The following is a 27,956-nucleotide window of genomic DNA, read 5'->3' on the forward strand; positions in this document are numbered from 1 at the left end:
TACCTTGCATAATATATGTAAAATGGAAGTCAATGAATTTAGAATTACATAATTTTTATTTAAAAAGGAAATTGGGGTACTTATTGCTGACAACTATGAATTATATTATCAAAGGAATATTAATTCAACAAACTTACATGTTAAGCAGAAAATGAAAAAGAAGCAAATGACCTTCAATTTACCTTTTTTTTTTTTTTGGTATCATCAATCTACAATTACATGAGGAACATTATGTTTACTAGACTCCCACCATCACAATTTACTTTTGAATCAGAATAATCTGCACATTAAAAGATACTAAATCCATTTTAATTGATTATAAGTCCCAGTATCACAAGGATTAGGAAAGGAAAAAGACCTAAGAAGTAATACCAATTCTCAAATTTTCAAAAGACATTATGCCACAGGCAAATTAGGCAGGGAATGTATAAATAATTGTATGATTAGGAAGAAACTCTAGTTCTCACATTTCTAGTTCTTTCATGTGTCTATATTGGGAAAGATAGTAATTTCTAATGCTGTTCAAATTTTATATTTTATTAAATAATAGGCAGCAATCCCAAAACATATTACACAATAGCCTATTTATAAACATACACCTGGCTTAACTATCCAGTACCTTTCTTTCTTTAGGAAATCTAGTTTCAAATTAATTAATTTCTCTGGGAGACAAGAATAGAGCAAAAATTCTACAGATGAGAAAACAGAGTCAACAGCTTTTCCCTGGGACATAAGCTGGAGACCCTGCTTTTCATTTCATTTGCTCTGTTTTTCAAGAACTACACTGTATGTTATAAGAAGAACTATTATAAACAGAATTTCCCTATATTTAATTATAATTTAGTACATAAGTGACTTCTTCAAATACATATTACTTTAGACTCTAAGTGTAGGCAGAAGGGGTGGGGGTAAAAAGTAGGAGTGGAAGAAGACAAATCACTTTTGTAGGCCATGCTACAAAAGTTAACAGCTAACAAAGTTAACAGCCACTTATCATATTTCCAAAGGTCAAGTCTTATTGGGTCCTAATATGGAAACAAAGAGGTCAAAAAAAGACGGGACAGCTAATTTAAAGTTCCATGTTTTTCAACCAAGTTGAACCTATTGGCAGATGCTAGATTATTAGGAAGATCCATGAGCCTAGAACATTGAAGACAGTTTCTTCATTGAGAAAATAAAGGCAAGGACAATGGGACAGCTAGAAATAGGTCACAATTACAGCAAAGAAAACAGCAGCCAGAATAAACCTGGCCATTGTTATTGTTGAAGTCATGGATTTATCACTTTCTTTTACATTTGTCATCAGTGGCTTCCTGATACGATATTCTGTAGTAAGGATAGCTTTTCGAGCTCCATCCCATTTTCCAGGGCCCTGTAGACGATACTGGATTGGAGTACAGGGTCCCCAAAATAACTTGAATGCCAATTTGGGGTCAGTGAAGGCCAGAGACAGCAAATTGGGTCTGACGCCCACCAGATCAGCAAGCTCTTCCATCGTCTCTACATAGTCTCCCTGAATGGTATGGCGTTGGCTTTCCACATACCTGAAGCAAAGAAAACAGAAATCGTGGCCTATCAGCAATTCAATCAATCAATCAATCAACTAATCAATGCTTTATGAGTGCCTGTTATTGTTCAGTATTGGACCAGGAGCTGTGGAAAATAGAGAAGAAAGAAAAGACATTGGCTCTATCCTTAAGTGCTTTATAATCTACTGGAAGATATAAGATAGATACACATGAAGCACAGAAGAATAGAAGAGTTTGGGTAAATTGTGGTTTTAGACTGCTAAATAAAAACATAGAAGAGGGTAGTTAAAATAGGGTTGTAATAAGTCCTTGAAGGATGTGGAAGATATAGATAAGCTGACAGCAAAAAGGGAAAGTATTACAAATCAGGGGACCAGGAGAATTAATGAATAAAGCAGGAATGAGTAAGAATATAAACACAGAATATCTGTAGGCACTACCTATAGTAGAGGAGGCAACTTGCAGAGAATGGGGATGGCTGCAGACAGGCAAACGTAGCAGATCCAGATTCAGAGGACTCTTGATATTATCAGGAGGAGAAAACTACCACAAACATTTTCAAGTTTGGGATCTTCAGTTGTTTGTGAGGGCAGTGGTGGTATGGGCCACAATGAAGGACTACCTAGGGTCCGTGTTAATTTGGAATTCTGAAAGTGGGGGGGGTGGTATCCCGCAAGAAGTAGCCCTCTAAATGGAACCAGATGGCATGATTACACTAAGTACAGGTTTGAATTGCTGAAAGGACTGTTTAGAGGGAAAATATGGTAACTGTGACACCTATAGAAGGTTTTAGAGAGATAACTAATGACTTTCTTCTTTTTACTTTCCATAATGTAAATAAAAGAACAGTACATCAGAAAGGAAGTAAAACAAAAACCAAGTTAAGCTAATTGAGATTAGATGGGCTTACTAAAGGAATCCAAGAGAAAAGGGCAGGAAAAATGATAGAATAGAAGTGAGGTAGAGTTCGTGAGCTGGAATTCCAGAGGAACTGATAGATGGTCAAATAGGAATTTATTAAGGTGGGACTAACATTTAGAAGAGAAAAAGATAACATAGGAAAGAATTTGCGAGCTTTCTCTTATGAATGTTATATTGGCTCAAGGGTTTATAGGCATGCATTTATTCTACAGCAGTAGATCAAGAGCTGTAGAATTCATGAAAGTTTCACAAAAGAGATTAAGAGATTCACTAGTACCTACTTTTTAAGGTTATTACAAGGATTAAGTAAACTCATACATATAAAAAACTTAGTGTGTATATATTAGATAACCCTCAATAAAGGTTAAATTATATCCTTGGGGACTGCTCACAGTTAGAAGGTAGTTAGACAAAAATAAGTTAAAAGTAAGAGCAGAGGAAAACTGAAATAGGATAGTTTAGTGCCAGAAAAGCAAGGAAAGTACTCCAAGAAGAAAGAGATGTTAAAAGTGTCAAATTCAGTAGTGAAAAGAAGGAAAATGGAGTTGGTAATGGATGACCTTCCAAAGAGCAGTTGCTGAGGTAAGGTTGGAAGTTAAAATACAGAGGGTTCAAAAGGAGAAAAGGGTGAGAAATTAGAACATATGATGTAGAATATTTATTACAGAAGTTTGGCAGTGAAAGGTGGAAAACAGGAGAATCCTTGGAAAGGGTATCAGGGTTAAATAAAAACTCTTTCTCCTCCTTCCAAATAGGGGAGGGTTACAATAATATAACCAGTTAATTGGGCCTGGAATGATTGCGCCTCTGACTTTTGCACAAAAATTTAGGAACTTACAATCAACTTCCACTTTGTCCAAATAAAAATCACTTGGTGAATAAACTCAAGTTCTGAAATTCAGATTGCTAAACTACTGTGTTCACTCAAGCACCAAGCAGCTAGCTGATATTAGCACCTTCCCAAATCATATGGACTATTCATAACATGAGCCACTGTAACTTGAGTGTGCTATTACATGATGACAGCCAGGAAAGTGGCCTTTGCAGACTTGTAGATCTACCTACATAATTCGATCATATCCTCCTCTCATTACTTCATGTCATTCTTCCTTTCTCTGGCTGCTCTGCTAGCACTCCAAGTAATCCTTGCAAAAATAATACACCTGATTTTTTCTCCATGTGCTTTTTCCTACTTGATATTTTCTCTTAGGCCCTGAATGTAGGATTTTAAACACTTTTTGTAAGCTTTTCTGCCCATTCCCATCTGTATTCAAACCACTGGGTGCTATTTCTCCATTTTATTGACACTAACTGTTATTTCCTTTTCTTCAAATATAATCCAAATCCTTAAATTAGCATGAGTAAAATAAGTATCGTACAATGTTGCTCTTAGTAAGAACAAAGTAAATGGCCATCCTGCCAAAAGCAATATACAGATGAATGCAATCCCTATCAAAATACCAACAGCATTCTTCAATGAATTAGAACAAATAGTTCTAAAATGTATATGGAACCACAAAAGACCCAAAATAGCCAAGGCAATCCTGAGAAGGAAAAATAAAGCAGGGGGGATTATGCTTCCCAACTTCAAGCTCTTCTACAAAGTCACAGTAATCAAAACAATTTTGTACTGGCATAAGAACAGACCCATAGATCAATGGAACGGAATAGAGAGCCCAGATATAAATCCACACATATATGGCTAATTAATATATGATAAAGGAGCCATGAATATACAGTGGAGAAAAGACAGCCTCTTCAACAACTGGTGTTGGGAAAACTGGACAGCTACATGTAAGAGAATGAAACTGTATTATTATCTAACTCCATACACAAAAGCAAACTTGAAATGGATCAAAGACCTCAATGTAAGTCATAAAAACCACAAAACTCACAGAAGAAAACATAAGCAAAAATCTCTTAAATATAAACATGAGCAATTTTTTCCTGAACACATCTCCCTGGGCAAAGGAAACAAAATCCAAAGTTAACAAGTGGGACTACATCAAACTAAAAAGCTTCTGTATAGCAAAGGACACCATCAGCAGAACAAAAGGGCATCCTACAATATGGGAGAATATATTTGTAAATGATTTATCTGATTAGGGGTTAACATCCAAAATATATAAACAACTCATATGCCTTAACACCCAAAACACAAATAACCCAATTGAAAAATGGGAGGAGGATCTGACAGACACTTCTCCAAAGAAGAAATTCAGATGGCCAACAGATACATGAAAAGATGCTCCACATCACTAATCATCAGAGAAATGCAAATTAAAACCACAATGAGATATCACCTCATACCAGTAAGGATGGCCAGCATCAAAAAGACTAAGAACAACAAATGCTGGTGAGGATGTGGAGAAAGGGGAACCCTCCTACGTTGCTGGTGGGAATGTAAGCTAGTTCAACCATTGTGGAAAGCAATATGGAGGTTCCTCAAAAAACTAAAAATAGAAATACCATTTGACCCAGTAATTCTAGGAATTTACCTGAAGGAAACAGGATCCCAATTCAAAAAGACATATGCACCACTATGTTTATTGCTGCACTATTTACAGTAGCCATGATATAGAAGCAACCTAAGTGTCCATCAGTAGATGAATGGATAAAGAAGAGGTTGTACATATACAGGAATATTATTCAGCCATAAAAAGAAAAGAAATCCTACCATTTGCAACAACTTGCATGGAGCTAGAGGGTATTATGTTCAGTGAAATAAGCCAGGTGGAGAAAGACAAGTACCAAATGACTTCAATCATTTGTGGAGTATAAAAACAAAACAAAACTGAAGGAACAAAATAGGAGCAGTCCCACAGACTCTAAGAAGGAACTAGTAGTTACCAAAGGGAGGAGTGGGGAGGGTGAGGGAGAAGGGGATTAAGGGGCACTATAATTCACAATCACAATATAGGTGGTAGATCGTAGGGAAGGCAGTATAGCACGGAGAAGACAAGTAATAACTCTATAGCATCTTACTACGCTGATAGACAGTGACTACAATGGGGGGTGGTGGTGAGGGCCGGATAATATGGGTGAATGTTGAAACCACAATGTTATTCATATGAAATCTTCATAAGACTATATGTCAATGATAATTTAATAATAATTTTTAAAAAAGCATTTAGAAAAACTAAAAAAAAAAAAAGAACTAAGTAAGTAGGCAAATTAACCACATACCTTCCTAGGAGAATTTCTTACCTTTTGGCCATTTCCTCTTGAACCTTAGCTATTTCTATTACCATTTCACCTTGTGAGGGCAATGTCTTTATCCCTAAAGAAGAAAATTTTAAGTGCAACATTACCTCAGTAAGAATAATAATACTATTAACAATGACTATGCTATGGAGAATTCAGTGAAATACAGGATAATGTTCTGTACTCAAGGTTACAATTTACTTGCTAACCATACCCTACCACCACCACCACAGATAATGATATTAACATCAGTAGCTAGCTCTATTCTACTTTGTCTTTGGAAGGTATTTCTCCTACTCTGACTTCCAACCAATACCTGCCTCCTCCTCAACACAGTCTTTCAGTTGGAAAATGCAATATGGATGTGAGAATATGGTAGATGGCCTTAAAAGTATATGGGAAATGAAGTATAAAGTAAAAGGATGGAGGGTGGGGGAACATACCACACTTGTACTCTTAATAACAAAGAGGCTATATTATAGCACAGGGAGAAGGAAGTAAAAATAAACTCTCAATTCCATTTTTTCCTATCCTGCTTAGACTCCACAATTTCAGAGGCAGCCCTTTCCACCTTGAAATGGCCCTGGCTAATAGAAGAAAGTTTGTTTGTTATTTATGTTAAGTTGATATTGTGCAATCCTCAAAGTTTCACTCCTTGGTTCTGGTTCAACTCTTTGAAGTGATACTGAGCAAATCAAATCCTTCTGCCATGGGGCACCTCTTCAAATATTTGAAGGGAACCCTCATACCTCCCTTGAATCTTATCTTCTCCAGGCTAACCCCCTCCACTTCTTCAGTTGTAATTCAAATGGCACATTTTCAAATCCCTTAACTATTCTTGTCTCTTTCCTTTTAATGCACTGCAAGTTCACTTTTAAAGTATGTCTGAGTGTGATCTGGCCAGTTTAGAGAACAATCATAAGTTCTATGATATTAACATTTTTAAATGATGCTAAATATACTTAAGCCTTTTAGAAGCCCTATCATTCTGCTGATTCATGTTAAGCCTTCTATCCCAAACTCTAGATTTTCCTCATGTTCTCCCAGCCTAAACTGAAAGACGATATAAAAAGGGGGGAAAGTGAGAATTTGAGAGGTTTAATTTTGTACATTCTGTAGTAGTTTTTAACCAGGTCTTACTTTTTGGCTGAAATCAAGTAACACCATTTCTATATTTGACTTTATCTATCTATAATGAAAGAATATGAAATTCATCTTCTTCACAAATATGTATCTATTGCCTAAAATACAGATGAGTGGATTCTAACCTGGAGTGCACACTGGAAAAACTTTGGGAATGTGTGGGGGTGTCTGCCCCACCACAGACTTACTAAGTAAAACACCACTAAGTAAAGCAAGCCTATTTTGGGAAAATTTCTCAGTAGATTCCAACAATGTCCATATTATAAATAACTAGTTTATTTTCACTCAAAAATTAATTTTTAAGCTCTAATTTTGTGCCAGTCACTAGTACAATGATAATATTCTCTGTTATTTAAAAGCAAGAAGATAAATATAATTAAATGTGCCACCAAGTAATTAAGTAGTCAACTTGCATTGTCACTTACCTTTAAATACTTGAGTGACCCAGCGTGCTTGCAGCTCTGAGATGGGCATGATGGCACCCAAGGGTTGGACCAAGCCTATGATTGCAAGAGTTGGCTTTTCCAGGTTAGGAGGGAAGACCTTTTTATACAGGGATATCTTGTTTCTGACTACTTTGACACAATCTTCAAGGAAAGGAAAGGCAAAGCTATAGCCTGTGGCAAAGATAACAGCATCAATGTCATCCTCCCTGGAACCATCTTCAAATATGGCAGCTGTTTCTGTGAATTCCTTCACATTTCCTTTCACCTTCACAGAGCCAGAAATTATACGATTTGGCAGTTCATCATTTACTGTTGGATGCTGACTCAAAGCTCTGTGGGTTTTGATAAGGACCAGAAGAAGGAGAAATGAGAGAGAACATAAGAGAGAGGTTAGAGTTGGGGAAGACAGAAAGAGAATGAGAGAGATCAGTAACATGTAACTACAATTCTACTCTGAGGCAGGCAGTTAAACAATATGGCAATGTTCTCCCTCGTGGTCTATCCATGAAATTTGGGAAAGGTCTAACATATACCAGCTTGTCACAGATCAAGATCTCAGAGCAGAAGTCAGACTCTGGGTAACACTGAAAAGGAAGATGGTGGAGAAGTGGAGGAAGAATGGGCTTTCCTAAGCATGCATGTATGGTTTTTCAAATAGTAGTGTTCTCTGTGATATGATAAAACACAGGCCAATAGTTTCTATGCATATATCAAGTCTACAGAACTGGACTATTACATTCTGTTTAGTCTCATTTCCAGTGTCAAAGACCCAAAAGCTAACTTAGACTACCATTTTCCAAACTGAATAATAAATTACATGTGTATAGTAATTTACAGTTATAAATTGGTTTTACATACATTAACTTAAATGAGTCTCACACAAATCCAATGAAAGAGGAAAGACAGGTGTCATCCAAGTTTTATAGATGAGGAAACTGAGGCCTAAAGAAGTTAAGTTGCTTGCCCAAGGTTACACAACCTAGGAATTTAGAATTTATACCAAGATGGTTTTCTATGAACACCCTTGGAATCCTCTGGAACTGTTAAATTGTGTTTCCTAGAGACAGCATAGGATTAGGATGCCAAAAAGTTAAGGCAGGGTTTCTAATGTCTCGGACCTTTCTAAAAAGCAACCTGAATCATTGGACCTAGAGTTTAAAGCTCTTGAGAATTCTCAGCCCATCATGTTCAGACTGAGCTGGCCTAGCCTCAGGAACATGATGCATTTAAACAACTATTACTAGTTTGTTGCATTTGGTTATGCTTTGACTCTAATCATTAGATAGAGTCATTCCAACCTCATGATTTCATCTATCTCTCCAAAATTCCTCCTTTTCACCAACAGTAACATTATTCACATAGTTCCCTGAGCCACAAAACTATGAGCTTTACATCTGGTCACCAAGTCCTTTTCCTTTTTCCTCTTAACATCCCCAGAATAGCTGAATCAATTCTCTAATTCACCTGGACTATTATAATTGTCTTTAGGGCCTCCTGCTCATCTCCCTTCATCTATTTCTATGTCATTTTTGGAGTGGTTGTTCCAAAATGTATTTACTATTATGTCATTCACTTGGTTAAAATCTTTCAGTGGCTCTGGACTGTCTTCATTCTAAGCTTGTTATTTAGCAGAGCATACACAGGTTTTCACATACCTGCCCAGTCAGCTGGGAGATATACTCAGTCACTTTCCCATCTTTTCCATATACATAGTTCAGCCAAACCAGATTACATGCAGGTGTCAAAGCATAATGTATTTTTTGCTATTCCAAGACCTTGTACTCATAATGCTACTTCCTTATTCTGTTTTGACCATCTCCTATTATTCTACAGAGCCTCAATTTATTTTATAATCACCCAAGTTATGGACACTACAATTTCCATAATGGGGTAAAAAGGTTGTTGGAAACACAGCCTCAAGATATCTTTGATTAGTTTCAAAGAAAAAAAATATCTTTACAAAGGACAAATCTGGTAAATACCATCTTATCCATTTGAGTATATTTAACATCATTAGTATGAGATAAACTGATACCATGTGGTTTCTGATGTGAACCACTAAGAAGGCACAACAAAACCTGAGTATTTGTGCCAAAATGTTCAGTCTGCACACAAGGACAGAGCAACTTTGCAAGCCAAAATTTAGAGACTTTCTGAAAAACAGATGACTTTGATTCTTTAAAAAAAGTCCATGTCAAAAAAAATGCAGAATTATTTCAGATGAAAGAATAAAGAGACATGACAACTAAATGCAATGGTGTAATACCTGGTAGGATCCTGGATCAAAAATAAAAAAGCTGTAAGTAGTAATATGGGACAACTTGGAAAATTTGAATATATGCTAGCTAGATAACGGTATTTTATCAATGTAAAATTTCCCAAGTGTATAATTGTATTATCTTTATGTAGAGAATGCCCTTTTTCTTAGGCAGTTTATGTTGAAGACTGTAGGGTAGTCTTAATGGCTACAATTTACTCTCAAATGGCTCAGAAAAAAATATGCATGTATGCATGTATGGATGCTACACAGGTATGGGGAGAGAAAAGCAATATTGTAAATTGTTAGTAAGTGAATATGAGTGAGAATTATATGGGTACTTGCTATACTTGCTATTTTGTAGTAAGTACATCTAAACATTTAAAATAAAAAGTTGGAGAGAACAAGCACTTAAAAATCAGTCTCTAGAAACGCTTTCACAGTCTACCTCCTTGGCTGTGTGAGGACCCACATCCCTCATACTCTCATGGTACTCCAAGCATTTATCATATTCTATTGTCAGTCTTTTTTGTTAGAATATTTAAAGTAACATCCATTTTTCAAGTCGGCCATTTATTACTTGTGTGACCTTGGGCAAGTTAGTTTCTTTGAGTGTCAACTTCTGTATCTGCAAAATGGAGACAAAATAGCACCAGTCTCTAGGGCTCTTGTGCAGATTAAGTAAGATAATGTGTGGAACTTATTTAGACACATGTTGTCTTATATTAAGTCCTCAAAAAGGTAAGGCATTATTATTTGCATTAGTATTATTATTAGATCTTTAATCTCTGTATCTTCATGCCCAGTACAATGCCTGGATCACAACAGGTGCTCAATGTTTGTTAGATGAATGAATGAATGATGCACTGCCCTCTACTACCATTTTGTTGTTGAGCATCATGTAAAAAGAACTGGTACCTGGGGGAATGATAAAATGGTTAGTGCCAAGGAAAATCATAGACTAAAGGTCACAGACTAGGAGACCTTAGACTTCTGTTGGGGTAAGGTAGGAATCTGATCTCAGATTTCATGGATTCTCTTAGTGTACAGGAAGGGTAGCTCTACTATTAGCCTGTGTGAACAGTCCTTATTCTTGGGCTTTAGCCATTACCACCCCACTCCCATCCTCAGAACATACCTGTGTTTAGGCTTCAGGCCAAACATTTCATGGTCAAACCTGTGATTCATCTTGTTTTCCAAAAATGAGTTTGTTAATGATTGACCACAAATCTTTGAAAGAACATATTTAAATCGAGAAGACAGCAATGCATCAAAAGGATATCCATGGTCTGCTACACGATTCAGGATCCAAGCCCCTCTCCTGGTGCTGAGGAAAACCTGGAGCGTAGAAAAATTGTTTGCTTTTCCATTCCCTGGCTCATTACCTTGCAGTAACATTCCATTTCATTCAAGATTAAGCTCAAGCTCATTAGGATGGCTTCTTAGTCCCTGTACAATCTTTCTTTATTTCCTCCTCAAACTCTATGCTTACAATTACTTGGTATATTCACTGACTAAGAATATTCTCCCATCTTCTTCATCCTCCAAAGCTTGTTTATTTCTAAGATCCAGATGCAGTCTGCCTGCTCCATAATGATACCACTGACCATTCTGGCTGACAGTTTTCTCTTCATCCTCTGAATTTCTCTAGCACTTGCCACCTGTCCAGCTCATTTAAAAATTATGGGACAGTAGAGCTGGAAGCATTTGGAAAACAGTTAATCCACAACCCTTAGTCTTTTCTGCCTGTGACATTATTTACATTATTATAAAAAAACTGTTATTTATCATTTATGTTGATATTAAACTTTTTATAGTCTTATTTTCTGTCTCTCATGTGTTTTCTGCAGGAAAGGAGGTAGAGCACATACACCTTTCAGTCCACCCAACACACAATTGTCGTTACTTTCATTTATTGAGAGCTATGACCTGTAAGTCACTGGGTTAAGTCATTCATCTATGTTCCTGTTTAGTCAATACAATGACCTCTTTAGGTGTAGGTATTAGTATCCCCATTTTATGGACCAGACGCATGGAGAGCATGAATCACTTGACATCATATAGCCAGTACATAGAAGAGCTGACTTGCCAGCCCAGGTCTGACTGACTCCAAAGTCTATGCTTAAGAAATGTTTCATTGATTATTTAATGGAAAACTGAAGCTTGCTAGTAGGACAATAGGAAAGTGGTCAGTCTTTCTGTGTCTGGCTAACATCTGTGGTCAGAGTTGATAAAGGCTTGATATTCAATTACCTGGCAAAAGCATCACTTCCTCAACACTACGAAACCCTTCAGAGATAGTGTCCAGAACTGTAAGGTTTATAAGTACTTTGCTTTATGGTCTTTTGTCTAAGCACTCAGGTAAAAAGGTGGCCTGTCTACAGGGGGATAATCATGTACTTCTCAGTGGAGGTGACCTTAAGTGCTATCATTATTAAGCACTTTTACATGTCAGTTCAAAGAGCATGGTGGTCTTAGGAATCAGTTTTGTCTGCGATCTATATAGCTTTCGTCATGAAAGTATATGAGTAATGTATTTAATCAACACCTCCACTAAAAGGTTTTCTATGTGTAAAATAGTGACAGTAATACTTCACTGGGCTGTTACAAGAACTACATAATGTTTTCATATAGAGTAGTAGCATATAGTAAACACTCAATAAATGCTTAATGACTATCATCATACTTCTTATTTCAGTTTCCCTTCTATACCTGGTTTTAAGCAAACAGCATATTTATAAATCTGGATTTATAAGAAAAAAATGTAAGAAATGTTTTACAAGAAAGGGATGTTTTCTCTTCATAGAAGTGTATTATAACAAAACTTCCCTGATACTCTGCAGTTTATAGGTCCATTACAATTTTTTGATTTATAAACAACTTCTCATAAATACAATTTAATATGTAAAGCAAAAAGTTAGAACCTCGCAGTTTTCTTCAGCCTGCGTCAGTGGGTGACAGTGCCGGCCCTGCTATGCAGACAGGGTTTTGCTGGGCGTTTCCCCAGCTTTCTGACACACAGCACCTTATCTCCATGCACTCTGAATGCTTTCTTCTTTGGCCGTCTACAATTGCTCAGCACACGTGAGGCCCATCTCCCTGATAACTGACCATTCTGACAAGCTAGTGATGGTAAAGAAGGCTCATGCTTTGGGTCGCCACTATATACCCTGCACATTCATTTCTCATAACACCCACACACATTTTTATCCTTTTTGTTTGTATACCTATTTCTTGACAAATGCTTACTGAATTAACTCATGGAGTAACATAAGAAATCCCTTCTGTGATAATACATGTGGGTAGTACTGAGAAGAAGTGTTACTGAATGAAGTGTCCGGGTAAAGGTCATTTAACAAAGTTGTGGCATCAAAGTTTCTATTTTTTAAAAATATTTTAAAACATATTTGTGAAGCACAGCTTAATTAGAGTTACTGAAGAACAACCAGGCACTTATCTATTGCCAGTGAAGTCACGATTCAATAAAGACATTAATAATGAAGTATTTTAACAGTGACAGTCTTTTTTTCTAGGAGTTTATAATGAAGACGCTTTCCTCCCAATTCACAACCTATGATACAAAAAACAAAATAAACAGAAAAACCTCAAGGCCATAGAAATTATTTTAGAATGAATGGCATTCTTTGTTACCTTACTGTAGGCAAAGGCTGGGGTGAGCTACTTTCATATGCTGCAGGGTAGACACTACAGTGTAGACACTTCTCATACTGATATCCATGTTAGCTTTGGAAAGATTAAACTGCTTCCTTTTCTAACTGGGGAGTGAGGAGGAAAATTCCCCCACCATCCTATGAGCAAAAAGCTTCCAGTGACCCAGTATGCGTTCCTTCACATAAGAGCATGGCACTTATGCTGGCCAACAGAAGATCTGCCCTCTAAATGCTGCATTCTAACAAGCTCTCTCAGCCAAGTGTTTGGTCTTCCAAGCTAGAGGCACACTGAAGAGACAGCTGATAAGAATTATGAGCACAATCCGTGGATATTACCTCATTCCTCACTGTGAGGCCAACTGAACAACAGGAGTCTGGCTAGTAGCCTTGGCTCCATCATATCATAGGTCATAATGTTGCCAACCAAGGCAATGAAACCAAGCCCTACATTTGCCATGGGCACTGATGGGCTATGTGCAGATATCCATAGTCTATGTTGGGTCCACATGCAACTTCCATGGTGAAGCAAAGTAAATAGTTTACTGATATGAACCTGCTTGGCTGTGTGACTAATTTCCACAGCCAGATCCCCTCCAGAATTCCCAATTCCAATTATAATGACTCTCTTTCCAGTGAAGTTCTCAGGATTCTTATATTCTCGACTGTGAAAGTACTGTCCTTTGAACTTCTCGATTCCTGAAAGAGAAGGGAAAATAATTACTGGGTGATACTTTATCTGTTATTATTGGTCAAATTCTTCTTTTTTTGCAGTCTGTAGATTCTAAGCATATATTCTCCATATGTTCTACCTTTACTCAGCTGCACTCTTGCCTTTTTCAATATTTTTGCTATTTTTTTCCCCATAGCCTCAGAGCAAAACCTGTCATTTCCTTATCATCAACAGTCTGCTTAACTCAGAAACTGTTTGTATTTTGGACTTGTATTCTCACAAATCCAAAGTGTTTCAGAAAACCTCCATTCTATTTTGTCTTTTAATCCTCTTTAAAAACCTAGTCCCATTTCAATTGGAGTAAATATGCTTTTATATACTCTAGAGTATACATAGAGTGCTTCTTTTAAAAAATAAAAATTCAGGCCAAAGACTGCAATTAAATTCTTTATTTAAGCTTTAATTTCTTCCTTAGAAACTCAATATTTGTGTCCTTGACTGCTGAAAAAGTCCTCATTCAACCTAATGTGGATTTATGCCACATTGTTGCATTTGATCCTTAGAAAAACTAAAGTCATTGTGAACTAACTATAACTACTTTTCTCTAGTCTCCAAAATTACCATTCTCTCTACTTCCCAATTGGCAGTAATACAAGTTATCCCAAATCTTTCTGAGGAACATACAGAATTAGGATAAGCTTTATTTCATTCCAAGGCAGGAATCATTCCAACACAATCCTCCCATTCCTCAGGGGTCAGGTCACAGACACGAAGCAAGGTCTTCTTTCCTGGTAGGCTACTCACCAGGGAAGCTCTCCAAGGGAAGGTTCGCATTGGTGTGATGGCCGGTGCAAACCATGACTCCATCAAAGACTTTCACCTCCTTTTTTCCTTCAGATTCTGTGACCACCTCCCATTGACCTGAAGTGGAGAAATCAGGCTGCTTCTTCACACTGCATACAGTGGTCTGAAAAGAAAAGTGATAGTCACAGGGGACTGTCACCACAGGCCAGTAAGTGGACATCTTCTCTGATGTGACTCTCCTCACAGAGCGTCACCCAGAGGGCTGATATAACAGAACAGAGCTCATGTAGGGATATTTGATTTTCATACTCCACACATAAGTTGCTTGGGCTGTGGTCAGAGTGAGAAAACTTCCACGAGGCAGGCTAAATAGGTTTGGCAGGCTAATGCTGCATTCTCCTTCAGAAAAGTACAAATTACTAGCTCCCTTGGACAATGCCCTAAGGCAACATCACACTTCACTACAGCTTGGGCTTCTCCTATGCTTCTAAGTCACTCCTTGTGCTAAAAGCTTATTCCTCCACTGACCCCCAGACATCATGAGACCCTTTGATGTCTTCTTACCCCCGACCTCCTGTTTTCACCATCTAGCCTTAAACTTGTGATTGACCTATAGTGCTCCCTTTTCTAGTAGAGTAGCAAAACATCTCAGTGGCTCATATATTATGTAAATGAACCTCTCTTTGGCTCCCATAGATGCTCATTTTACAAGTAACTATAAGGAAAGCGGCTATGAGATGAAATAGTTATTGGTATAGGTTTTAGCTTTAAAGAACAAATAAATACTAAATAAAGGTTATTCTACTCAGCCTAAGGAAACATTAAGAATGTGTTCCTATGTGCTTCTAGGGTCTATAATCATAATGTCTTGGTGGGCTAATAGAGGCATGACCCCTGTGTAATCCGGCCTCCCACACTATTTATAGTTCTTCTTTTATCACATTCTTGCTTTTACATGGGCAGGTGTCTCTGCCTGGATAACCCTTTTATTCCTTATTCATTTGGCAGATTCCTACTCATCCTTCAAAATTTAGCTTTGGATATTATCCCCTCTGAGAAAATCTCCATGGTGTCTGATGCCTCATGCCCTGTTAGGGTAAGCATCCCTCTTTAAGCTTCAAAAATAGATCTCTGTGGCCTTAGTCACCCTGTAACTCCTTAGTTTTAATAATTATACATATAATGCAGTTTTTCTTCTTTTTTTATCTCCTTAACTAGACTATGAAATCACTGATTTTTTTTCTTTTGGTCCTTGTATCTTCAAACTTGTTCAATAAGTGTTTGAACAAATAACGAGATGTCTACCGGACTGTGAATGACTTACTTTGGAAGTTGTCACTGGATATTATCATTTATTAATATTGTTAAACAGAAAAGGGCATGATTTAGCAGAATCAGGAAATAGAAGGGGGTGGGGGTAGAGGAACTGGATGAAGGTGGTCAAAAGATACAAACTTCCAGTTGTAAGATAAGTAAGTACTGCGTTTGTAATGTACAATCTGATGGCTACCATTAACACCGTATGGTATATTTGAACATTGTTAATAAAGCAGATCTTACGATTTTTCACAACAAAGAAAAAGAAAAAAGGAGGTAGACCATTCAGGCTTTCTTTCAGCTGAATGGCCATGGTTAGGAAATGATAGAAAAATCATGGAAAACTTTACAGAAGAAAAGAATCACTGAAGTAATGTAGTACAATCATCTTGTTTCAGAAACAAGAAAACTGAGGCACATGGAAGTTGAAAAACTTATTTGTCTGGGGTCACAAGTTAACTAGTGGCAGAGCAAAGACTAGAATTCAAGTTTTTGTTTCCCAATTCAGTGTTCCTCCCTTTATAACAGAGTTAACTTCTTTGCTCAATAACTTCCCAGTAACTACTTCAGTGGGTTGTGATCATATAAAACGAATGCATTGGAAAGTATAAAGGGCCTAAGCTGTAGTAGGCAAGTTGTGGAACGAAAAAGGTTTTAAAGTTCTCATTCCTGTCAGTCCCCACCTCTAACTGGGAAAACAGTTTCCCTCAATTGCTTTATTGCAACCACATAGTATAAAGTGAAGGCAAAGAAAATATTCTGGCAGGTGGCTTCTTGGACCTGCAGCCAAAATATATAGAAGAGGGAAATTTCCATGAATATTTTTCAGAGAAGACAGAGGGGAGTCTTTGTCTGGACAGGATATCATGTGCATGTGCACTGACACGTCCATGTCAAACCAATCTTTACAAATGAAGCTGAATTATTCATTTACTTGACAAACAACTTCAAACACAAATACACAAAATCCCCTACCTTAAACTGAATATACTTTAGAAGGTCAAATTCTTTGGCATACAGCCTGAAATACTCCAAGACCTTGGAGTTGTGCATGAAGTTAGGAAAATCATCTGGGATGGGATAATCACTGAAGCACATCATCTCCTTAGACGTATTGATGATTACTGATTTATAAATGCTGGCCCTTCCTTCTTCAGGATTTTCCTGCAGTAAATAAGAAGCATTTAGAGCAACTGAGAATTAACTTCATGGCTTATAAACAGCCAATCAACATTTGAAAAAGTTTTCTGAAAGAAATGCCAATTAAAAAAAGTTATACACACATACACTCCTCCACATCTCCCAGTATTTGCACCCTGTGTAGTCTCTTCTTCTTGAATCTGAGTTGTCTTTATTAGGTTAACGAGAAAACCACAGGTTCAAAGATGGAGTCACTCATGTCAATGGTCCTACATCAGTAAACCAAGACTTTATACCTAATCTAACTGTAGTTTCAGCCCCCCTATGAATGTAACCTTTAACCATTGAGTATGGAATTTTCCTGGTTGGCACTACAAGATTTACTGATAGACTTCTTCAACTCCCCTTGAAAGGGTGACCTTACCTAAAACAATGGATTCTCTGCTAATAATTTTTTCCTTTTTTGTAGCTCCTTTTCTACCTTTAAATACCTTTCCTCCTCTGTAGATCAATGGAGCTCCCCTCTACTTGCTAGATAAGATGCTGCCCAATTCAGGAATTGACTAATAAAGTAAATTAGATCTTTAAATTTCCTTAGCTGAGTTTTGTTTCTTAACAATGACTTGCTTTTGACCAACAGCATGCAATTAGGATGACACTGAATGGCTTCTGAGACCAAGTCATAAATAGCCTTGTAGCTTCTGCCTATAACTCTTCTTCGAAAGCTTGCTCTGGCAGAAGTCAGCAGCCAAGTAAGATGTCCAGCTACTGTGAAGCCAGCATACTGTGAGGATGCCCAAGCTAACCACATGAAGAGAATGTCTGGGATATAGAGATGTGCAGACAGCCCCCAGAAATTTTAGTTATCCCAGCTGAAGTTCTGAACATGTGAGCAGAGAGGTCAGAGCAGGTGTCCAGTCACTGTCACCTGATGGCAGTGACATAAGACTCCAAGTGACAATAAACCAACACTAGTGAGTAAATGTGTTTCCTGAGTTATGTGAGCCTCACTTGCAAATTAATTGAACCCAAAGAGCAGGTCCTGGGAACCTCTGATCTATAGCTGGTCGATAGGAAGTAAATGTAACAACCTGGACTTGCGACTGGCATCTGATGTCCGAAGCCCAAGGAGAGGCTCATTGAAACCTCCAATCTATAACTGGTAGGTCAGAAGCACAGATATTAACCTAGGCTTGTGACTGGCATCTGAAGTGGGGCAGAAGGACAATCTTGTAGGTCTGAGTCCTCAACCTATGGAATCTGAAGCTATCTCCAGATAGTTAGACAGAATTAGGTTTAATTCTTGGACATCCTGCTGGTGTCTAAGAATTGTTTGTTGGTGTGGGAGAAACCTCCCCACCAACTACACACATATGCATTGGAATTGGTCTCAGAAACATCTTAATGCCTAACAAAATACACTGAGATCTGAGAACCCGTGCTCTGTGTCACTGCTACCTAAAGTGTGATCTGTGGACCAGCAGCGGCAGCACCACTTGGGAGATTGTTAGATTGTTAGAAATGCAGAACCTCAGGCCCCATCCTAGACCTACTGAATCAGAACCTGCTTTTTAACAGATTCTCAAGTGATTCAGATGCATCTGAAAGCTGAGAAGCATTGCTCCAACATTATCACCAATTCCATATACTTACCCCACCAACATTAACTTCCTTTCATCCTCAAAAACTTTCTAATAACTATCTCATAGCATTTTGCATGATATCTACCCAGACTATTAGTTTGTCACTGAGATATTACAAAGGCTGACTTTTCAAATCTGTTAGATATGTTTTAATTGTTTTGATTATGGAAAATCACCTTAACCAATTAGGGTTCCTTCTTCCCTTTTTATTCCAGAAATGAACCGATATTTGGATGCTGGATATTATTATATAATATTGTATAGTATTATAAATGGCCACAAAGGAGAGTGTTCAATGGCATTGTCCACACTAGAGATGATTTTCCTCACATTTCTACAGACGAATTTCTCAGTCTAGAAATCCTGAATTTATCATTCCCATTTCTTTGCCCAATACTGCAAGACCTCATTCTCTTTGACTGCCAATAACATTTTCACCAATTTCTTTCTAAGTCTCTTCTAATCTATCCTACCTGTTTTAACCGAAGTGTTTTTTCTGGGGTGTGGCTGCACCTCTGCTGTAATTAAGATTTTGGATGTTGCCCCATTTTCTACAGTTTATATTTTTCAGCTTAGGACTCAAAGACCTCCATGATGTCTTACAGTATATTTGTCATCTCCCCAACTACCTTGCAAGCTCCTTGAATTGTACTCCTGGTTTTCCCCCCACAGCATCTAAAATTACAAACAGCACTTAGTAAATATTTAGTAGATGTACGTTGAATTGTTGTGAAAAGCACACACAGAAAAAAGAAGTAAATTTCACATAATGCATAACAAACTGATGAAATATATCAAAATTTACTTCAAAAAGAGTTGAATAAGATGTATTTATTTTACTCCCAAAAGTTTGTATTGTAAGGAAAATTGTAAAATTATATAAAAGTCAAATGCATAAAGATAGCCATTTTGTATTATTTTAAATAGCAATTCATTAGTAACAACTTATAATACCCTCCAAATAAGTGGATGGTTTAGTATGTTATGGTATCTCAGTATGATGCAGAATTTATCTGCCACACCACTTCATAAGTATCCTGCTAAATACAAAGCAGATCTCATCACTCTGTTGCTTAATGATTCCATCTGGAGAACCAAATTATTTTGAAAGTAAGCATATCTCACAACCTAGCCTATTCTCTTTTTTCTTTTTCACTTAATGCTCTCCTCAATTAATTATAAGTTTCTAAGTCATTAAATTGTCACTGAAATAGCCTAGACTCTTTAATGACTTTAAGCTTTTGTATATAGTACTGCTTGAAAAATTCCTATATATCATTCAAGAGTCACATCAAATGTCACTTCTTTGGAGAAAACTTTCCTCCCCACAGAACTACATGTCCTATTCAATCTCCAAGCTGACAAAACTCTGTTCATATTGCCATTAAAGCAACTTAAACATACATACTATATTATTCTGTATTTGTTTCTATGACCGTGTGGTACCTGAGGGTAGGATATATGTACACAAAAGTCAATTACTTTCCTATATACCAGAAATGAACAATTGAATTTTGAAATTTAAAAACAATACCATTTACAATAATACTCCCCAAACTAAATACTTGGGTAAAAATCTAACAAAAATGCATATAGGATTTATATGCAGAAATGATAAAACACAGATGAAGAAAACTGAAGCCCCAAATAAATGGAAAGATATTCTGTGTGATAGTTTGTAGACATCAACAAATTGATTCTAAAGTTTACATAGGAAGATGAAAGGCTTAGAATAGCCAACGTTGTCCTTAATTGTGGACTGTGCATAGTGACTTTCTTCAAAGAGTACAGTGTGGGAAGGCAGGAAAAAAGAAAGAGTGACTTTACAGTGGCAAAACCTGACAAACACCATCTCAAGCCAGGCTATCAAATTTAACATCAACAATGATGCCATATTGATGGTCTGTACCATCAATACGATATTATAAAAAGGGCACTTTATCTCTATGGTCTTCCTTCACCAAATCCATAAACCCAGTGTAACCATGACAAAAACCTCAGACAAATTGAGGCTGAGATACATTGTATAAAACATCTAACCAGTAATCCTCAAAACTGTCAATATCATCAAAAAAACAAGAAAAGTCTGAGAAATTGTCTCAGCCAAGAGGAGTATAAGGAGGCACAACAACTAAATGTAATATGGTATCCTGAATGGGATCCTGGAAGAGGAAAAGGCCACTAGGGAAAAAAACTGAGTAAATCTGAATAAAGTATGGACTTTAGTCAATAATAATGTATCAATACTGGTTCACTAATTATGACAAATGTATCTTACCTAATGTAAGATGTTAATAATTGGGGAAACTGGGCATGGGGTATGTAGGAACTCTGTACTGTCTTCCTAATAATTCTGTACATCCCAAACTGTTCTAAAATTAGAAGTTTATTTAAACATGCTTTTGTATATGGCATATTGTTTTAAAAAAATTAATGAGTGGCAGGGTCATTTTGGAACTAAGATATCTATGAGAGCAGGGGTAGAAACATTACTAACTTCTGAATTTGATTTCACTAATTCATTCAACAGATATTTCTAAAATCATTCTAATAAAAACACTATGTTAGGTACTAAAAATTACAAGTCTGTCCCTGTTTCACAGGTTCAAAGTTGAGTGTAAGGAGTGGAGTCATGCATTCCACAGCAGGTCTGTGATGGTCACTGAACTAAATGAATCAAAGATCTTGCCCCAGTGACAATAATATTCCTCTATTTATATTATTTTTCAAGTCACAAACACAACAAAGTGTTATCTTTTGGGAACAAAAATCTTCAAGCCCTTCCAAACACTTACTAGATCCTAAGTAAGATTTATCACTGTGTCAACCCACTGCTTTATAAATAAAAGAGAATGGAAGCAGAGCAGTATAGGATCAGTGAGTGGAAAAAGAAGCTTTTGTTACTGGATTTAAAATTTTCCTACCATTAACAAATAAATCCGCCCTCTACAAATGTACCTTGATTGTTTTTCCTGCCTAAAGACATAACTTGACACATTTGAGTAGGAAGTTCATGTAAGAAAAGAGAGAGTGGTGCAGGGCAGTATTAACTGGAACTGAAGGGATTGGAGGCAGTAGTAAGGGCAGAAGAAAGGAGAAAAATTACTCCCCTTCAGGGGGAGGAGCCAGGACAATGTGGGTCTTCTGTTCCATTGACAGACTCGCAGAATCCCTCATGGGACAGAGCTCTCTTAGGACTGTTGTTCTCGACCTTGTCTTCACATTGGAATCATCTGGGGAACTCTAAAAAATACTAATCCTTGATCCTGGAGATCTGTTTTAGTTGCTTTTTTAAGTTTGTAGACAAAGTTGAGATATGCTGATTAAAGTTAGTGTTACTGCCCCAGAAAGCTCAGGGCCCCAGAGTTCATCCCATGAACCTCAGAAACCCTTTCTCCACACAGCTTCATCTAAACTGCAAAATCGTGAGGCAGTGGCAGATGGTTATGTAACTGTGTCTTCACACCATCCAACAGTCTGAAGTCCAGAAATATTTGTTCAACAAGCTATTATTGACTTTGTTTTAAAATGCAGTGTCATTGTCATTTATCACCTGGGAAAGCTGTGGTAAAAGCTATAGGGCAAAAGTCTGCCCCTTGGCTGCACATTAGCAATCACTGTAGAGAGCTTTACTGACACCCTAGGCCAGTAAAACCAGAATCTCATGGATGCACTGAGATCAGTATTTGTCAAATACTAAACACTAATTAACAGCCTTTTCAGCCCATGTCCAGGACTGATTATGATAGGCATGGGGCAGGAGGAGGTTTGAGGTCTGCTAAGTGGTATCCATCCTAGAACTGAATAAAGACTATTGCCAAGTAGAGGCAGTCCCCAAAGACAGAACCACGATGCAGAAGACTGAACTGCTGTTCAACTAAGGAATGCTATGAAGCCTTTTTGAGGAGTTGGCCAATGCTGTATTAGTCTTCATAAAACACATCTGGACACCTTAATACCATTCACTGGTATATAAAGTGAGTTTAAAAGCAAATCAGTGCATGTCACTTTGGAGATCAGTAAAGGAAATTGATATTCTTTGGCATCCAAATAAGCTTATCATTTAGGTAGATAATACCTTATGTGTTAGTAACAAGTCACAGGGTTATATGTCCATATTGAAGCAACTCAACTTTAGAATTGAGTATATGCAACGATAAGAAAACCCAGTTGCAGGTGCCTCTGCCCTCTTCTGAAGACAGGACCTTGAACTATTGATTTGACTTCTCAAGTGAAGGAAAAGTTAAAACCAAAGAAGGCAGCCAGCGTTTATAGTCTAGTTGAAGAACAAGGATTATTAAAGAACTATCTAAAATGAACTAGAATTCAAAAGAAAGAAAGAGAAGAAAAGAAAAAATAAATAATAAGGATGTTAGAGCAGGTTGAAAAGGGAGATGCCTGCAAGGAGTTGTAAACAGGTATTCTAGGTCACTTACACATTAAACGCAGACCAAGAGCAACCACTTTAAATTTTCTAACCAATTTGCATTTTCTAACATTTGTTATTTTGTTACCCCACCCTCAAAGATTGTTACCCGCTTCTTGATAACAGCAAAAATCATTAAATGAAGATGATCTCTGTGCCACTTTCATAGACATCAGTAAAGGAAGAACAAGTGATACCTGGGTCCCATTTTGCTGTCCGCCTAGGGAGAGTGGGAACTGCACAGAACCTGAGATGATAGATGCTGAGAGAGGTCAGCAGGCTGAATTCTAGCTGCTTTAATCACTGTTAAGCCCATCATATTTCCTGACACAAGATAAAATATCTCACTGCAGGAAGTCATCAAGGATGTGACTGTCAGTTGACCCTTGGCTCGAACTCAGGCAATGGGAGGCTCCTCACCTGCTCCCCTGCTCTTGGGCAAACATCCATTAGTGAATTCTGCCTCTGAGTTAGAGTAATCAAACCAGCACTGAGAACTGCCAAATGGCAACTGGTAAACCTGCTACCCCTGTGAAAAGTGGTACCTGTCAATCTAAATTGCCTGGAAAGCATAAGGAAATAAGATAAAGTATCCAAGAACGGCCCCAGGTGGGTTCCGAACAGCCTGCCCATAGTGCTTCCAACCGCCCAGTACAGCGGGTAAAAAAGGCAGATGGCTCTGGCAGAAGTCAGTGGACTACTGTGACCTGAACACAGTGGTGCCCCCCAACCCCCATCTATGTGGCTGTGCCCAATATCACCACATCATAGATCCTTGGCCACAGCCCTGGGAGTGTGCTGTGCTGGACTTGGCAGATGCCTTTTTCAAGCTATCCCTGGCCCCTGAGGCACAAGATCAATGTTGCCTTCATATGGGAGGGGTAACAATAGGCCTTTCAAGTAGCAGTGGACCTCCCCAAAGTCTCCTGCACAGTGCCACCAAATGTCACGGGATGGTAGCCTTATAGCAGTCGCTGTTCTCCTTCCCTACATCAGTAAAACAGGCCCGTTACACTGATGATACGATGGTAACATGTGAAGACGTGTTCCTGCTACAGGGTACTCTGCAGGCTTTGTTGGGATATACCCAAGGGAAAGAATAGGCAGTGAACCCACAGCAAACTCAAGGCCCAGGCACCGCCATGAAGTTTCTGGGAATTGTGGGGTTGGGTAAGACCCACTTCATTCCAAAAGCTGTAACAGATAAGGTGTGAGCCTATCTAACCTCAAGGAACACAAAGGCACTGCAAGCCTTTGTAGGGATTTGGGCATTTTGGTAAAAGAACATGACCCTGAATGGATATTCTGTTTCCTCTATAACCCAAAAGCAGCAGGGTTGGTAGAAAGGAAAAATGGAATATTAAAGCAGCAGATTAAATTACTAACAAGTAACACCACTTTGACTGAAACTACTTTGGCTGGGAGGACTAAAGTACTATCCCAGGCTTTAATACATCTGAACGATCAACCAGGAGGTCTGTTGCCCCATATGAGGCATGGGGACCCCTGCTGAGGCAACCAGTACCATAAAGGTACAGAAGTCACAGGCAACAGCCATTGCCGCGACTCTCATCGTGGACTGACATGCTATGTTACTGAGAACACCAAGCCTCATCATGCCTGGGAAGGGAGTTAACTACTGGAATTTGTAAAGGGATGCCCTGCTGGGATGGCTGAGTTACTGTGCACCCCTTGGTGAAGGGGAACTACTTAACCTCCATAGGGATCCCATTTTCCTGTTGAAACACACTATACCTGGAATAGAACATGCATCATTGAGAGAGGGGAAATGGTGAGGCCCTGGTCCAGAACACACCACCTCCAGTCCATCTCTTCACATCTGTCAGTGCTGCCTCCCCCAGCCAACACATATTTTATACACAACCTGGTCACATTCCTAAGCTGTAGCCACATTAACATCTAAGGATCAGGGCACAAGTATAATTCTTCTAGTGGGGGAACTTTCCCATATAGGTTCCTGCTAAATACCTGTCTTTGACCTGGTCCTGTGGTGTCTGGTCATGGGAAGGGCAGCTGCAGGAAACAGCCTTGTGCAGTGGGCCCACCCATACACCTGATAAAAGAATTAGTCCAATCACTGGGTATGTGAGCAGCTGCTCCTCTCTAGTGCATCAGGATTGCCACAGTGGGTATAGCCACTCTGGAAAGGGTGTTGGAAGGCCCTAAAGTAGTACATTAAGGAAGACCAAGCTAGGACTAGAACTCTTGATTATCTGATATTACCAATACTGATCCTGAAACTTGGCCTGTGGCACACATTATCAATAACACTGGGTATTCTTTTTCTTCACACAGGCAGCCTCTCAGACTGCTGACTGGAAGGGTCCTAAAAATACCACCACTAGAACCATGGATGACTATGCTCAGATTTGGGATGGGTTTATATGGCTTACCCCTGGTTATGGATATTTGAACACCTGGACACCTCTATGTTGGGAACAGAAAAATCATTCTTAACAGAACCAACCCAATTGTACAAGGAATATGGGATGGCTATCATTGGAACTGTGCAGTTATTCTGTCCTATTAAAGGTTAACAACTGGTTAGGCATTGACTGGTCATGCCACTTTGGTAAGTATTAGGTAACCCTGAATGGGAGCCAGCGGTGATGTGGCATAATTCTTTGGCAACGGCTGCATCCTCGGTTTTCCCTGGGCACAGGTGAGAGTCTGCCCCACAGTAACAACAATTACAAACCTCCTTTCCCTCCAGGCCAGGTGAGCACATTCCATTTTCCACTGGTACAATTACTTGGCCACCAACTTTGTCTCTTCCAATGGCCGGAGGGTGTTACAGCACATGCAGAAGGCCTTACTGCATTCACCCAGCAAGCCTTGGCTGACAGCCAACAAGTCTGTCCATACTCAACACTGAAGCGTCTCTAATAAAAAAGCTGTATTCCAAATAGAATGGCCTTGGACATTATTATTGCCTTACAAGGAGGAAACTGAACCATTATCCAAACAGAATGTGTATTCATATGTGATTATGAGTCCGCTAATGTATCATGTTTGCTAAGCCACATGAGGACAAGAAGTGTCCTCGCCAAGGGAATTTAAGAAATCAGTTGTTTGGATCATGCGGCTCCTAATCAGTGTATCTCAATCTGTGCTTTCTCCTGCTTGTGCCTGTATTGTTGCTGGGGTGTCTGCCTCTGATGCAGCCAGACAGCTGTCAAACGGGCCACTTCCATGCTAGTGAAACCCCTTGCTGACCACTCAAGGCACAGTGCAGGAGACAGGGGCATGTGAGATTGTATGAGCTGTCCCCGGGGCTGGAATGTCCTCGAGAGGACGTGACCACACGGTGACAACCACGCTGGACCCTTGGAGGCTCATCACTTTCTCCCATCCTTAAAAAGTGCATTCTGCTTGCCTTCCTCATGCTGGAAGCTGCCAGAGGGCACAGCCTTGAGAGAGCACATTGTTACTAAGAACTTCTGGACAGTGTATGTCCACACTGAACCCAGTTAAGGCCTCTATATAGACTTTTAAGTTTCTGGCAGGTGAGTGCAGAGATGTATTCATCTGTCGAGGTCTGAAACAAGCCTCATATGTAAGTTCCCTTTCTTATTAGGCCTGCCACCTACCAAACTGGAATGGCATTCCTCTTTCTTCATTCTCTCCCTGCCCTCCGTGTCTGTGTGCCAGTTTCAGATTACACCCAGGAAGCTCCTGAAGTTGTGAACTAACACTCCTCATCTAGTTGCCGCAAGGGTACCAAATATCAAGGAAGCAGGAGATTTACCTGGAATCTCCAAAGCCCTCCGATGTCATTAGTCCTTTCAAAGCAGGTGGGCTCCAAGCCTTCTTCCAGGCAGCACTTTATAGAGGTGAGCCCGCTGGCACCTCCCCCAATCACAGCAACTCTTTTCTTGGTCATGGTCTCCAGAGGTCTTCACTGGGATGTCTCAGTGAAATGTGTCCTAAAGGAAGGATGGCAAAGACAGAAAGCACAATCAGCTAACACCTTTCAAGCTTCTAAATAAATGCTGCAATACGATGTGCCTTTGGGGACGGCCAGCTTCTGCTGTCCAGAGGAATTGCTGTGCAGAGGAATAGGGAGCCCTGAGCTGGAAAAACCCTGAGCTCGGCTGTGGCAGCCAATCTCCCTGCCTTTCCTGCAGCACCTGACTGACCCTTTCGCGGCCACTTGGAAGCCACTCTACAGGCTGTTTCCAAAGAAATATAAAGCAACAAAGTGTAAACAGCAACCGCCTATGAGGCAGGGCCGTTCCTCGCCACCTCCTCTCAGCGAACAGCAGCCCGCCCGCGCCGCGGCGCTCCCGCCCTGCACCAGCGGTAATAAAACTTGGGCTCAAACGGCTTTGGGCAAAAAAGAATTAAATTTACAACCTCTCCACTTCTCAGCGCAATTGCCCACACGCACTACTAAATCTCTCTGGAGACGGAGAGACGGGTATGTCCAACCCGCTCGCCCCTCCGTATCCACTTTTAACTTCCTGGTATTTGCCTTAAAGTGACAAACTCCTATTGGGGAAGGAAGCTATCGATAACCCCAAAGCAAGTCTTGCTGCAAAAGCCTAAGTGAAAAGCGCGCACCTTTCAGGAGATCTGTGAAAAAAGATCCCAGCCTCCTCGCCCACCTCCCCACCCAATCCCCCCCCCCCTTCACAGACTAGGTCTTTGGTTTTAGCTAATGGTAGAAATCTACTTTAAAATGTCCATGCGCTGAGGCTGGGTGCTGGGGTGCGGTAAGGAGTGGATTGCTTTTCCAATTTAGAGAGCTTATAGTTTATTGAA

General features: G+C 39.0%; 2 protein-coding genes across 3 annotated transcripts in view; one reads left to right on the forward strand and one right to left on the reverse strand.

Moving 5' to 3' along the window:
• Positions 1-27,956, forward strand: part of CHD1L (chromodomain helicase DNA binding protein 1 like) — a 121,412-nt gene that overhangs the window by 6,897 nt on the left and 86,559 nt on the right. The gene's annotated exons all lie outside the window — the stretch shown is intronic.
• Positions 40-27,684, reverse strand: FMO5 (flavin containing dimethylaniline monoxygenase 5). Of its 2 annotated transcripts, XM_017670419.3 has the most exons (9): positions 27,549-27,684; positions 26,941-27,118; positions 16,938-17,126; positions 14,646-14,808; positions 13,725-13,867; positions 10,639-10,838; positions 7,223-7,575; positions 5,658-5,730; positions 40-1,544 (listed from the first exon to the last, which is right to left on the reverse strand). In XM_017670419.3, the coding sequence occupies exons 2-9, from the start codon at positions 27,073-27,075 to the stop codon at positions 1,199-1,201; spliced, it is 1,602 nt and encodes a 533-aa protein (XP_017525908.1). In that variant the 5' UTR covers positions 27,076-27,118; positions 27,549-27,684; the 3' UTR covers positions 40-1,198. The 2 variants fall into 2 exon arrangements, with proteins under 2 accessions (XP_017525908.1, XP_073090621.1); XM_073234520.1 differs by lacking the exon at positions 27,549-27,684 and having other exon boundaries at positions 26,941-27,445.

The sequence above is a fragment of the Manis javanica genome, chromosome 4 (assembly GCF_040802235.1).
Source record: "Manis javanica isolate MJ-LG chromosome 4, MJ_LKY, whole genome shotgun sequence".
Classification (NCBI taxonomy): domain Eukaryota; kingdom Metazoa; phylum Chordata; class Mammalia; order Pholidota; family Manidae; genus Manis; species Manis javanica.

Excerpts from the sequence above, each read along its gene's own strand:
- FMO5 (XM_017670419.3), bottom strand. The coding sequence starts at position 27,075 with ATGACCAAGAAAAGAGTTGCTGTGATTGGGGGAGGTGCCAGCGGGCTC. Across the intron at positions 13,868-14,645 it reads TCCCTTGGAGAGCTTCCCTG|GAATCGAGAAGTTCAAAGGA; the intron begins GTGAGTAGCCTA and ends CTTCTCTTTCAG. Across the intron at positions 1,545-5,657 it reads CAAGAGGAAATGGCCAAAAG|GTATGTGGAAAGCCAACGCC; the intron begins GTAAGAAATTCT and ends TCTTTGCTTCAG.